At 30.2% G+C, this 15,542-nt stretch overlaps 1 protein-coding gene across 1 annotated transcript in view; it reads right to left on the bottom strand.

Annotated features, from left to right (window-relative positions):
• Positions 1–536: 536 nt before the first annotated feature.
• Positions 537–15,542, bottom strand: part of LOC129960319 (cytokine-like nuclear factor N-PAC) — a 38,918-nt gene continuing 23,912 nt past the window's right edge. Inside the window, exons 5-6 of the mRNA XM_056073686.1 lie at positions 2,744–2,806; positions 537–2,204 (exon numbers count right to left, since the gene is read on the bottom strand). Coding sequence (XP_055929661.1) covers positions 622–2,175 — 1,554 coding nt within the window. The 5' untranslated portion in view covers positions 2,176–2,204; positions 2,744–2,806 and the 3' untranslated portion in view covers positions 537–621. The remainder of the gene's footprint in view (positions 2,205–2,743; positions 2,807–15,542) is intronic.

Here is a 15,542-nt window from a genome sequence, read left to right on the forward strand (position 1 = left end):
TTCTGACAAAAATTTTAAGTCTTTACATACTGGTTTTGTAACTACGTAGCTCACAAACTGCATACAGCAACAAAATTCTTGCATTTCATAAGGAAAATTCACAAATAAAAACTTCCATAATTCATTAATAGCAATACTCTATGAATTATATAAGCACATTTTATACTGCAATTTTATTCTTTCTGTACCTGCATCAAAGGGGGGGCATATATATACAATAGCATAATTTATTACTGAGAATTAAAGGTCTTTTCTGCAGCTCAGAACAAAGCGTGGACTAATTTTGCAAACCATGTACGTAAATTCTTAATCAAAATTGAATAAACATTAAAAATCAAATTTTAAGGAATAAGGTGCTTTATTATTATTATTATTCAATATATTTAATAATTAAGCTACTCTGGTTTCAGAATATAAAATGAGCAATGATGATAAAATGAAAATATAAAAGTTTAAGACTAAATAATAAAAAGACACAACTAAATTGAAAATAAAATTTTATGATTGATATCTTTAATGGATTATTAAATCTTTTATAACATTTTACAATGAATTGGGATAAAAAAAACCATATTTGTCCTTCAGGTATATAACATAGTATAGCAAAACAATGAACTGACACTAATACTCAGTTCCCATGTAAACAGCAGATACATCATGGTCAGAATTATTTCGAAGTTTAGCACGTTCGCACACTTCATTTGCTGCTGTCGTGACTGACATTGGGAGTTCACGGTCATTATCCAATGCAAGAGCCAAAGTTATATCTCTTTGTTGATGCTTAAGAGAAGTATTAGTTTTAAAGTTACGTGATATTATGGCTTTTCCTAGTTCTTTAAGAAGAGGTGAACATATTGGTCCAAGTTCCATAATTTCAAAGAAGTCGACCTGAGAAAGATTGCAACGCTCAACAAGTGCCATGGCTTCTGCAAAGGCAACAGATGATACTCCCACTAATGTACTAAGAATCAGATTCATCTTAGATCCGGAGCCAACATCAGAGCCAAGATAATAGGCATTTCTTGAAAGGGTAAAAAAGCAACTGTGACACGAGACAAAAACTTTCTTATCGCCTGCACACAAAATTAACAGACTTCCATCTTCTACGCTTTTTAATGATCCACTGAAGGGAGCTTCAAGATATCTTCCACCTTTACGTGTGATAGCTTCTGCAATGTTTATTGATGTAGTTGGATCTAATGCAGTCATTTCAACATAACTTTTTGACCCAGGTGGCGACTTTTCAAGACCTGACAGAACGCCATAGTTTCCAAAAACCAGGCTTTTTGAGGCCTCAGGACCAGAAACACAGCAAAAAATTATGTCAGAGTTCTCAACCACATCACTTGGAGTATGTGCAAGCTCAGCCCCAACTTTAGCAAAATCTGCACCTTTCTCAGGGGTTCGAATCCAAACTGTGACCTTGTGATTGGAAGTAAGCAGATTTTTAACAAGCCTTTGACCCAACATTCCGAGACCAAGAAATCCTATCTTCTTATGCGATGGCGTGACATTTTTTGCTTTTATGGCTTCATTGGGTTCATGTAAATCCAAAGTAGGAAACGACTGAAATTCACTGCTGGTAATTCCTGAAGAAGGATACTCATCTAATGGTCTGCTAACAGCTATACGCTTATAGTTTAAATTAGGAGGTGTATTTAATTCAGAGAAATCTTCAGTAGGCCTTTTAATTAACTTCTGAGGAGGAGATGTTCTTTCATATTCTGATTTATCCGTACAACATCGTTTAGGTAAAACTCTCTTCCGAACTTCCTGGTTTTCCTTCTTCACTTTCTTTCTTTGTACTTTAGAAATTTTCTTTTCAGTACCACTTGTCAATACTTCAGGCGACTTCTCAGGATATTCATTTTCTTTGACAAGTGATTTAGCTTGTTTGGGTGCTTCTTCAATGATTTGTTTTATTGCTATTTTTAAAAGGGCTGATTTTTTCTTACTGGAAGTAGACTGTAGCATTTCTTCAGAATGACGTACAATATTTTCATCTTGTATCCATGCATAATTTAGACTTCCAAAAAAGAATACATAATGACGTGCCTTTTTAGGAGTAGATTTTTTATCTGTAGGGGGTTCTACTATCTTGGCTGGCCAAAAAGGAAAACCCTTCATCTTTGCCCAAACGAAATCTCCAATACTAAAATCTTTATTGACTGCCATCTTCAGTTAGAAGCCTGCTGTCTTTAAATCTATGATTGAACGAACGAAACAAGAGAAGTCAGTAATTTTTTACATCATTAAGTGAATAAGTTTACGGCATACTTCCAGTAGCAGGAACTGACAAGTCGTTCTTCTTCTAAACATACTTTATAAACAGAACTTCTGCATGTTTAAATTTATTTATGTTAAAATTTAAATAGATAGCATTTGGAAAATAAGAGAATCTGGCATTCATGAGAGCAAATTCGAACAAGAAGCCGTGAATTTGAAATTAGCCATCCTATAAATTATACTTATTCCTTTTAGAATAAAATATAAACTTCAATTAAATAAAATCAAACAATGTACATAAAAAAATTGAGATGCATTCCACATCTACCTATTATAATTTTAACTGTATATGTAGATTATGCAGTTGCAAAATAACACCCTCCCCTCTTTTTTCACTAGGTATACAGTCTGAATTTTAAAAAAAACAATTGCTTCATATAAGTTTTAAATTACATGAAAACAAAAACTAGGCTCAGTCCTATTCACTGAAAGTATGCCAAATGAAAAATCAGTTTACCTTTTGTAAATATCAGTCTATATCTTCTATTTCTTAAGTTTCTTTTCAAGGCAATAGGCTTCCCTGGAAAGAGAAATTTGTTGAGTATATAGAAATTATCAATGTTTATGAAAAACTATTAACAAAGCAACTATTAAAAATGTTATACTTTTAAAAAGCTTATTGTTTTTAAGGATTTATTAGACACTATAAATTCAGTTATATTAAAATATTTACTAGGCATTTTAATTTTATAAAATGCCAGAATTTATACAAATTATGACATAATAAAAAATAGACGAATTGAGTTTGATATATTTGCAGTAACAGGAGGCAACACCACATAAAAACTGAAAACTGTTTAATTTAATAATTTAAACTTATAAAATTCAATTATAGCTTAATACGTAAGTAGATAAATAGTTAACATATGTATCAGTAAACTCTGAAATGCAAGAACTCTAAAACAACAGCAAAAGAAAAATTATGCAATTTTTAAAGCTTGCTTTCAATTGGCACTCTGAATACTTCAGCTACTTTCACTACTGTCATTTTCAAAGCAATGCAGATCCTTTAAAGCAAAAATTAGCTAGCCATTATTCTGACAAAAATTAAATATTTTTATATGAGAAGAAAGAAAGAAATGGTAAAAAGGCCGAATGAAGAATTTCTTAATCAAAGATATGATTCTGAAAAATTAAAATTCAGTTTATGACGTCATGAATCATTTAAATTCAGATGCAAAAGATTAATGAAAAATATTGCAGAAACTAAATTCAACAAGAAAAGTTTGATAATATTCTAAAGTAAAACTAAAACACGAAGAACAATCTCATAAACCTGATAATACATTTAAGCAATACAAACTACAAATATACAATATTAAAAATTGTAAGAAACATCCCTATTAATTTACTTAATAAGAATGGGGCATTTTTTTCATTTTTATTTTAAAAAATAACATAATGAAACTCTTATTTAGTTCCAAACCTTTTAGATTTTTCCATTATTGTATCACTAAAAGGTTTGGTAAAACATAAAGATAGCAAAGAAGGGAAAAAAATTCAAGCAAAACACTGTGATTGGACTAATATAAATATTACTGCATATAATATAAACAAATCAAGAATGAACAAAAAAAAGTTACTAGCAATTCATGTTTAAACATAGCTATTCATTTTACTTCAGTATTTATCAATTCAAAAGATGAACAAATGCTGTAAGTACAGAATTGGCCATGAAATAACTATAATTTTCAAATACTAAAACCAAGACAAAGAAAATAAAAAGATGTAATAACATTATATATTACTATTGTCACATTATATTTATGTAGTATAATACACATCCTCACATCATCAAGAAAGCAATTACTACAACAGCATTTCACAGATTCGCGAGTGATTAGCCATCATTTTCCAATTATATGGCTTCTTAGTTCGCTGGAATTCACTCCGTGCAACTTTTGGTTGTGAAGTTTCCTAAAAGACCATGATGGACCAAAACATGTTGGTCTGTGAAAGACCAGCATCTGTGCTAGGTCTGATGGACAATATTTGGCACTGTGTTCTTGAAATTCAAACAGACTTATTCCAGTCAGATATGACAAATATAGTTTTGTGATTAGAGCCCATTGTAGAACATGAAGAAAAACATCTTGAGTAGTTTTAATGCTACATTTTTTTTTGTGTTATTTAACATTTATAAAGCATATTAAATGTTTAAAAGTGTATTTACATTGCCATTTATTGGTGGAATTTCATGTAAAAATGTTTTGTTTAATAAATGTTAAGCACATCTTTAGAATAATCTGTAGCTCAAATTTCATTTCATTTGGACTAATGGCCTTCATTCTAAAGCCCTCTGAAGGGGGAAAATTATTTCATGCTCAGTATATAAGAGAATAAGTATTAAGAAAAGTCAGCAAATTACAATAAATATACGATTTAAGCAAATATTTCTACAATGTTAATGGGATTTTGTTGCTATTTCAGACACATTGTTAACAGGTCTTTCATTGGTATGACTATTGACATTTCATAGTCTGCTTTTGAATGTAGCTACAACAAACATCTTTATTTTGTCTACTGAGAGTCAGACAAGGAAGAAATCTGGGACCTGGGCACTCATTTTTTTCTATGAAATATTTACCTACCATTCAACAATTTTGCCAGATAAAGTGGGCAAAGATATGCAGCAAGGAAGAACTACTTTCTTTCCACAATGGAAAATTCCTACCATAAGATAAATTACAAAAAAATCTTATTTTTCAAACTAGTTATTTCCATACTTCATAAATTTTAAAATACAGCCATTATTTCATTTTTATCTTTTCCTCTGAAAATTAGCATCTAATTGAAAAAAGTTAACTTTTTATAATTTAAACATGCAGAATATATCAAATATTTTTTTGAGTATGCCAAGTTGCGATATGGCGCCAAAAAAGGTCAGATTTCCTCGAAGTCACGTGACTCATGTTGCATACACTTGTTTAGACAAGAAACAAGCGATTAGCTTCCTCAATTTATATATCAGTTCTATGGGAGAGAATGACAAGAGTGCACGTGTATGAAAAGAATATCAATATATCTATTAGATAATATAGCGATTCATTAAATTGGCGGAATATAATTATTTTTGCTATAAATCGGCTAAGATTGAAGTCTTTAAGCCTGAGGATTCCAATAAACCTTCACTATCAATCAAGATGTATAATTTTCAATGATTATTATTGATTGTAAATTTACCAGCAAAATATCTTGTATGTACCATAGTGTAAAAAATAAGCCGCTTATTCTAAGTAAATACGGAATATTAATCATATAAAAAACTGTAATTTTATTTTTAAGTTTATCAAATTTTACATGTTTTATTTTGTAGACATTTACATTTTCAAAATAAATTTGATTTGTTTTTCTAAAAAGTATTTAATTAAAAGAAAGGGAGGAGAGAAATATTCATGTTTATTTTATTTTTCAAATGTGTTTTTATTCTTGATTTGAGTAAAAGTAGTGGCAAATAAAAAAGAGTAATAAAGTGACAATTTTCCGTAAGAAATACCTTATACCCATTCCTAAACTTTCTATTCAAATTTACTTTTAAAAAAATTAGATGTAGAGATACTTCCCAAAAAAGATGATGTAATGATAAACATACTACGGAATGTTTCCTTATTCCATAAGAATTTGTTCTCCAATTTCCATATTTCCAATAAAAAGAAATTCTGCTTAAAATAGAAACTTTATTATTACACTTACACAATGATAAAAAATGATAGGGGTAGTAAGGGGAAAAAAATACTTAACCGAAAGTTTAAACAAAATATAAATTAGGGGGCAGTGAGAAAAAGAATTAAACACGCGAAAACCATTATCCAGTTTTAATGGACTCTGGAAGATATACACAATTGAGTTGTAAACGATTATGCTGTTCTTAACTATATGTAAAAACAACATTGAAATGAAAAGAATACTTCTTTGATGATTTTTCTAAGAAATGCCAATTCCCTTCATTCTAAATCTCTAATAAGTAATATTTGTATCTTTAGCAAAACCCTCATAAAATCAAGTGTTGACCTGTTTGGCACCTTGGATTATCAGATTGAAATCAGTACTGCCAGTTTGCTAAAATCATGACAGTTAAGAGGGACTAAAAATTTTTCTAAGTCCGAGTAGGGTCGAGATAGTAAATATCTAAAGCAGCGCTTTTCAACTTTTTAGCGTGAAGCAAGAATAAAAGCGATTGGATGAGAAGCATAACTTCAAATTCTTGGTATTTTCAAAATTCTAGAAAACATTGTCATCTATTTTAATACATTTTTAGATGAAGGAATTCAGTAAAATTCGAATAGAAAGATAATCAGTCAGCCGAGAAAAGCAATACTTTAGGAAAATTTCGCACTCCATTATCTCATTAAAAAGTTGCGAAATGAGCGGAGGGGACCATGTAAATTGAAAGGAAAGGGATTTAAAAAAAAAATCAAAATGAGAGCAATCGGTCATGAAACTCACATAGTACTTCATTTCTACTTTTATGATAAATAACAGCATATCCTTTTTTCTTAAAAGCGAACTTTTATAAGAATAAAAAAAAGTAGCTTTATGATGACAAGAAAAACTTCTATTTTTATAACTGCATAATTGCAGAAGTTATTTAGCTTTAATTTATTGGAAAAGAATCATGAAAATGATTATTAATATAATATCAAACAGCTGAGAAGGGAGAGGGTTTTGTGGGTAAATTTTCAGGAAGATAGTAAACGAAAAATATTGTTAGTCCAGTGAAGAATAAATTGAAAATCCAGAGAAGATCAAAAAGCTCATTTGAAACTTATTGCTATTTAATTTAAACTAGAAAACTCAGAGTTTCCTATAAAAACAACCTGTTTATCATTATTCAAGTATAAAAACAAAGCAGGCTTTAAATAACCATAGAAAATTTATAAGTCCAAGTACAGGTTTAAAAAATAATTCCTCCCAAAAATTAAGATTTGAAAGAATAACTCTAGTGATGGAGTTTATGATGGAGAAAAGTGTTTTCAAAATTGTGATTAAGCCATTTTAATCTCTTTTTAATTGGGGAGTCTCTTAAACTCTTTTAAAAAATTAAAATCCATGCCTATAAAAGATGTACACATGAAAAAACACTTAATAATAATAAATTGCTCTGAAGTTTTGTTATTGTCTTTACAATTTTTTTTCTTTCAAAATCATAAGTGATTTTTATTCGAAACTATTCTTTTAATATAAATATATATATATATATATGTAATGATATTTTAACTCAAATTTCAATTTGATTAATTTTCAAAATTTTATCTTAGTTTAGCCCATAGTAAGTGATTTTTATTCGAAACTATTCTTTTAATATATATATATATATATATGTGTGTGTGTGTGTAATGATATTTTAACTCAAATTTCAATTTAATTAATTTTCAAGATTTTATCTTAGTTTAGCCCATAGTAACTTCATTCTAAAATATTCCCTTATTTCGTGATCCAATTCCACTGTCTCTACTTAATTAATTCAAGAGAAGCTTTGTTAAATTGCTGAATCAGCTAAAATCTAACTTTCCCACACTGCGCGTGAAGAGGCAAAACACCGTTGATGAGGCAAATTCTTTTTTAAAATCTCCCTGTGTTTCCTCTGCCTTCTCCGCGCGTGTAACGAAAATCCCTATCGAAATCTCGTAATATATTAGCACTATGAAGAAATGTTTTCCCTATCAAAATCATAGGTTATATAAGACCAGGGATAAAATGTCCAAGAGCTTCTTTTTCTGTGTGCTCATCGCTTCTACATATGCCTGCTTCTTCAAAATGAAATAAAACGACGTCACGAAATTAAAAGTATCTTCACTGTCTTCAAACTGCATTCTGCTTCACATAAAATAATGTTACATATTAACTCTTTAACATCCAAGCACTTTTCAAGTGGCACTCCCTTTAACATCCAGACTTTCTCAGCGTGTCTCAGGAAGATATGGACTCTTCCTATCTGACGGGCAGTTACCCCCCGCTACTCTGAAGTAATAAAACTGTCTTCGCTCTACCTTCAATAATTGCCTTGCGGTTTTCGACAACGAGATTCATTTTCCATCAGCTTAAGAGTTTTACTCTAATGTATTTATATTTTTTAGTGTGAAGTGTTCCGCTCATCATCTTTGTGGGGTATTTTTTTTTTTTTTTTACAAAAAATTTGAAATTTATTTTATAATTTAGAAAATAGTTTTTTTTTTTTTTTTTTTTGTAAGTTTCATGTTAGGTTTCCAAACCATTTAAATAAAAACTGGCTTTACTAGCAATTTCAAAAAGATCTTTGTTTCATTTAATTCTCAATAGGCTTTTACATTTTTTGTTGCCAAAATTAAATAAAAAAATTTTACATAGTTTTAAATTAAAAAATTTTTACATAGTAATGTAAAGTATACATTATACATATATCAATGCAATTAGTACATTTTTTTTTACATAGTATAGATGTCAATGCTTTTCAGTAATAAACAAGATAATGTTTTAAATCTTCATTTAATATTAAATTTTTTTTTCTAACCAAGGGAATATATTACATCAAACGTTATATATCTCATCTATCGAATTGTTTCGATAGATGAGATAACATATTTTTAAAACTTCATTTAATACTGTAATACAAAAATTTATGAAATAAAATTCGGGGGAAAAATTACTCAGCGAAATATATTTTGAAAATACATTCCTTCAGTTTTCAGCCTGAACATTTTACTAAAACATTACATTCTTCATAAACTAAATATGAAGATTTAACACATTTAAAATTACAATAATCATAAATATTACTTTTTTAGTATGAACTGTCATGTTGAATTTTTCAAGCTGAATTTCTGATTTTAAAATGTTATGTGAAGTTTTCTATAGTATTGTTAAGACAAGATAAATTTTTGAACGAAAGCTTCATATTAAATATTCACAAATTTACACACGAGGGAATCATTTGCAAATTTTTGATAATAAGTACATTATATAACCTTTTTTGACTCCTCATCTCTATCTCTCTCGTTCATCTGACCCTCGTTAGTTTCATCTGCTTCTTTGCTTAGAATAAACGAGAGATCACCTAAAGTATCATTTTTTGGCCAACCATCATCTTCGCTGATAGATCACTGTCACTTTCATCAGAATCAAGTAAAATTGCTTTAATTTCTTCTTCAGTGTGTTCACGATTTCTTTTACTCATAATGAAGAAATAATAAGCGTTTCAATAGAAACATTACACTGATAATCCAAACACCCGATTCACAGTACATAAAATAAAGAGTAGAAATTCACAACTGAAGAGAAATTTTCAGAATGGCATTCTAAAAAGGAACTTAGTACTTATAAAACATCTCACTCTTTGAAGAGGGCGATAAAGAATACTCCCAATCTTCTTCTTTTTTTTAACTCTATTTTAAAAGTGGTAGTTTGTACACGGCCTCAGAATTTCCGACGGTCCTTTGATGAAAGAATAAGATGCTTGGAGTGTAAAACGACTTCCTTCCATAGTAACAAGTGTCGTTACCCATTTTGTGAGAAAACTGAGATGTGAATAGGCCGCATTGACAATGCAATGGTTTGTCTTTATATCATTACAATAGTCTTACTACTGAAAAGGGCTTCTGATGCTTGTCCGAAAAATAAACAACGTGTCGGTATCCTTATATATCATTCATCCTTACCAGAGAACTTCAGTGGAAAATTTCTTTTATAAATGGCCATAAATTCTTTCCAACTTTGAGCTAACAACACGTGAAAATAGAAACTAAAACCCTTTCAAAATACAAAATATACGCCAAGAACCTATTTAGTGAATTTCTCCTCAACTCCTACCGCCCTAAGGCACAGGGGAAACTACTGTGAAAAAGCCGCGATTGTCGAAGATAACGAGGACCTCCTGGAGTGGTCAGTAGAGTAGCCGCTTTTAATACCCATCTCCCCTAAAACGGCTAGCAGCCGCCCCAAACTGACCCACGTGGATGTTATAGGGTAAATTCTCAAACCGCCCCACTGGAATCGAGAGGGTTAAAAAGTCGGCAGGATAGTTTCCCGTGAAAAATGATAAAATGAACTAAAAGAATTAAAATTAAACCCGCTGGCCAGGCCATCGCCACGCTCCAAAGATGACTGCTTCGGTCCAGGTTCGCCAGCTGCGATGTTTCCGTGGTGAAGCTCTTTCATCGCCGTCTCCTCCGGCCACATCGTTTCATGCAAACCGTAGTCCAGGGTCCGGCCCAGTTCCCGTTGAATCCCCTGCATTCCGTCATGTTACCGCATCGTCGATGGTACAGTGCCTAACCTGTGACTTCATCCGACACTGCTGCTTAATACCCTTGTGCTTGTGCTCCATATCGTCATGTGTGTGCACCTTATATCATCAAGGAATTGGGGCTCCTTGTCATCATAAAAATTTCTGGCTCCTTACCTGTGCTGAATAATCCCGAACTCGACGTCATTTTTTTGTTAAATCATCACCACAATATAAAACACGCCAGTGGTCTCCAGTACCAAATTGAATCAACCAAATTTCGAAAATATCATTTGTGTCTTATATTATAAACTCAATATAAAAATAGCTTTCCGTCACCTGCCGTAGTCTCCATTTCCCGTGCTCAAAATTGCATTTTTTGATTAATTAAAAAAGTGATAATTCATCAAGAAAGTGTTTAGTGTTTCCCGACTTTACGTATATTGTGTGTTTTTCTTTTATTTTGATTTTCATTTTTGAATTTTAGAATTATTGCAAGTTATACTTTTATAGTATTATTTAAAATATTGAATTTTTAGTCTTTTATCAAGTCTATTTTTTAAAATTTTATGCATAAATTTATAATGTTTTTTATTTGAAATATACTTTAATGTTGTTAAGATCTGGAAAAATGACTGACCAAGATAAAACAAATGTGTCTAATTCTCAAGGTTCAGAAGCTAAAATTGATAAAAAAAGAAATTGAACAAATAGCCCAAGAACCCTCCATAATCCCTTTTGATCCCGAAAATGGGATGAAGATGGATTTATGGATGGGATATTTTAACAAAATTTGTCAAGAGAATAACAAAAATGATTTGTGGAAACTTAAAAATATTGTTAAATTTCTAAAAGGGTCAGCTTTAACACATTATATAAATAGTTGTTTAAATATTGATAATTTTGATGATTTATGTTGTATATTAACTGAACAGTTTATTCAACCGAATATTGTTAATTTTTCTGACTTTTCACAATTGAAATTTGATTCAAAAAATTCTAAATTAGTTGATTATTTTCATCAAAAATTAAATTATGGCAGACAGTTAGGCCTTAATCCACAACTGATTTTAGAAGGTCTTACTGATGGACTGCCAACTCAACTAAAACAATTAGATAGCATAAAAGTTTCTAATACCCCTACAGAATGGCTTACAATAACAACTAAACTATTAAAAATGGAAGAATCTTCAGAACTAAACCCAGGCAGGTGTAATGAAACTAGAATCAGAATAAGGCAACCATCACCTTTTACACCTAGGCATAATTTTAATTATAAATTTCAAAATTTTTTTACTCATCGAGCTCCCAATAATTTTAGACAAAATTATCATAATTCAATAAGGCCCCGTCCCAATAATTTCGATAATTAAGGTCATAGTTTACATTACCAACAAAAATTACCATCTTCTCCATGTAGAATTTGCACTGAAATAGGTATTCCAAATGTTTATCATTGGACACAAGCATGTCCCTTTTATCAACTTCACTTTATGACCAATACTCCAATAACAGCCAATGTGAATTCCCCGTGCACAGAAGTCCCTTTTGGTTGTTTTCAAAATTCTAAGTTTAGACCTAATTCTTCTAATGTGGCCCCTTACCCAGCACAGTGACAATTATTTGTGTCCGGATACTTCTCAACTTTACCAAGTCTAGCTTACTTAGACAATGTTTATAACCCTCAGACCAATGTAATTATTGTTATTGACACAGGATCCATTCTTTCAATTATATCTGCAAATATTGTGCAAAAACTTAACTTGTCAAGAAAAAATATAAACCCTATTAGAGTCAAACAAGCTCATGGAACGTTCCAATTAACCCAAATCTGTGACATATATTTAAAAATTGGCCAAATAAATAGGAAAATCAAATTATATATTATGGACAATCCTTTACCATATATATCATTTTAGGACTGCCAGATTGTAGTTTATATAAGTTACTTATAGATTGTGACAAAAATAAAATATTTCAAAATGGACAAATTATTACCAATTTGCATATCAATAATAATTATATGTTTTTACATATTGTTGAAAATAATAACACTAGTGATAATAAGGTCAAGGTAGTGAATACCTCAGAGGAAATTTTGACACCTCTGACTGTAAATAAACTATCTGAACCTGTGTTATCTCTGGTGTCAGAATATTCTCATGAGTTTGCAAAAAATAAATATGATGTTGGTAAAATAAGAATGGAACCCCCTAGAATAAATTTAACATATGATTTACCAGTTTCACAAAGGGCTTATAGAACCTCTGCTACTGATGAAATTGAAATAAATAAGCAAATTAAAAATTTGTTAGATGCAGGTTTAATAAAAGAAACTACTAGTAATTATTCCTCCCCTGTGACATTAGCATATAAAAGAGATGAAAATAGAAAAAGCCGTCTTTGTATTGATTATCGTAAAATTAATTCTCTTTGCAAATCTGAGGCAGAAACTCTCCCTAGAATAGATACCTTATTAGATAAATTAAGTACTGCTAAAGTTTTTTCAACTTTGGATCTTGCATCTGGATATTGGCACATACCCTTGCATGCTCAAGATAAACATAAATTGGCATTTGTAACTACTGAAGGTTTATATGAATTTAAAGTTCTACCTTTTGGCTTTAAAAATGCACCTGCAATATTCAATAGAACTATTCGTAGAATTTTAAATAAACATACATTTTCAAATTTTGCATGTCACTATTTTGATGACATAGTAGTTTTCTCTAACTCATTAGAGGAACACTATGATCATTTAAAACAGATTTTTCAAATGTGTGAAAAAGAAAACATTAAATTAAAATTTTCTAAATGTGTGTTTGATGAAGATAAAATTAATTTCTTGGGGTATGAAGTCAAAGAAGGATGCATTTCTTCTGATAATCATAATATTGAAAGTATTAAAAACTTACAACCTCCAAAAAATGTTAAGCAACTTCAAGGTTTTCTTGGCTATGTAAATGTTTATAATAAGTTTATTGATTCTTATGCTAAAATAAGAGAACCCTTAAATAATCTTCTTAAAAAAGATACACCATGGCAATGAACAGAAGACTGTCAAAAAGCTTTTGAAATTTTAAAAAATAAATTGATAACTAAACCAGTGTTACAACTATATAACCCTAATTTACCTCTTCATGTTTTTTGTGATGCATCTCAGGTAGCCATTGGAGCTGTTCTAAAACAACCTGACTGTTCTGGTATATTACATCCTGTATCTTATCATTCAAGAACTTTACGATCTTATGAAAAAAATTATTGTATAACTGAGTTAGCAATAGTAGATGCCCTTGATAAATTTTTTATTATTTACATGGGAAAAAATTCATAATTCAAACTGATCATGCTGCTCTTGTTCGGCTCAAAAATGTAAAAAATTTAAGGGGAAGATAATTTCGTTGGTCTTTAAAACTAAGCATGTTTGATTATGAAGTTAAATATTTAAAGGGAACAGCTAATGTTAAAGCTGATATGTTATCAAGGCATCCTACTGCTCAATATCTCCAACATTCTGTGCATTTATTGGAATTAGATGAGATAAAACACTATCAAAATCTAGACAATTTAGATGATACTAAATATAAAAATATTAATGATGTACTTGTAGTTAAAAAGAAAAAATTATTTAAAATAGTTGTACCTTTTTCTCTTAGGAGAAAAGTTTTGCAAACAGCTCATGAACAATTTGGGCATCCAGGCACTCAAAAAATGATAAATTTAATTACTCCTCAGTATTATTGGCCCCATATTACTAAAGATATTGCACTTTTTGTTAAACATTGTGATATTTGTCAATTACATAAAAAGTAAAAAGAAAAAAAGATTTGGCCTTTTACAGGCTGTACCCCCCACAGATCGTCCTTTTGAATGTCTTTCTGTCGATACTATTGGTGGATTTAACTATTACAATTCAACAAAAAAATTTCTTCATATAGTAATTGATCATGCGACTAGATATGTTTGGGCCTTTCCTTCCAAAAATGAAAATTATAAAACTTATATTAATATATTAAAGCAAGTTTTCCAAATTCAGGTTCCTTCCAAATTATTAACTGATAGAAATGGTGCTTTTACCTCATCTAAATTCAAACATTTCCTCAGAAATTACAGTGTCAAGCATCTGTTAGCATCTTCACATCATCCACAAACTAATGGGAAATGTGAAAGAGCTAACCAGTCAATAGTAACTAAATTAAAGTGCAAAGTCAATTCTTCTCCTACTAAAATTCCTTGGACTAAACTTTTAGAACAAGTAATTAATGAATATAATTTAACACCCCATTCAGTTACAAAATTTCCTCCTGCATATTTGTTATTTGGCACTTTACCTTATCCTCCTCCCTTATCTCAAAATAAATTCTATCCTCCAGTAGAAGAAGCCAGAAAATTAGCTAAAGATAATACAATAAAATATCATGATAAAAATAAAATAAGATATGATGCTAGATTTATAGATTCTCCATTCAAAGCTGGTGACATTGTAATGTATGAGGAATTTAATTACCCAAATCGTAGAAAATTATCTCCAGTATTTTGAGGTCCATATGAAATAGTAACTAAAATTTCAGATGTAAATTATGAAATAACTAAACCAAATGCATTAACAAACAAAGCTACTGATATTGTCCATGTATCAAAATTAAGAACATATTATCCACCAGAAAAATTAAAATTAAGTCATGAATAATAATTTAAATTTTTTTAAAAAAAATACCCCTTTTATTTCCCATGTTTCTTCCATATAAAACCCCCACTTTGGTTGACTCGTTGTCTCCACTCGTAAGAGTTAGTTTTTCTTTTCTTCATGATGATGATGTGATAGGAACCATCATAACATACATTCAAATACGTAAGTCTTATTGACAAGTGATTATAGGGTAAACCTCACAATTAATTTCTATCTCTTTCTATTTTTATCCTTGATATGTTGTTCTCCATTTTGAAATAAATATTCCTGGATGAGAGTAGTGAGAGAATAAGAATTATGTCCCCCTTCTTGATGCCCTAATTTTGCGTCATTAAGTTTCACCCACTACTAGAAATTGGTTTACAA

Source organism: Argiope bruennichi, chromosome X2 (assembly GCF_947563725.1).
Source record: "Argiope bruennichi chromosome X2, qqArgBrue1.1, whole genome shotgun sequence".
NCBI classification, from domain to species: Eukaryota; Metazoa; Arthropoda; class Arachnida; order Araneae; family Araneidae; genus Argiope; species Argiope bruennichi.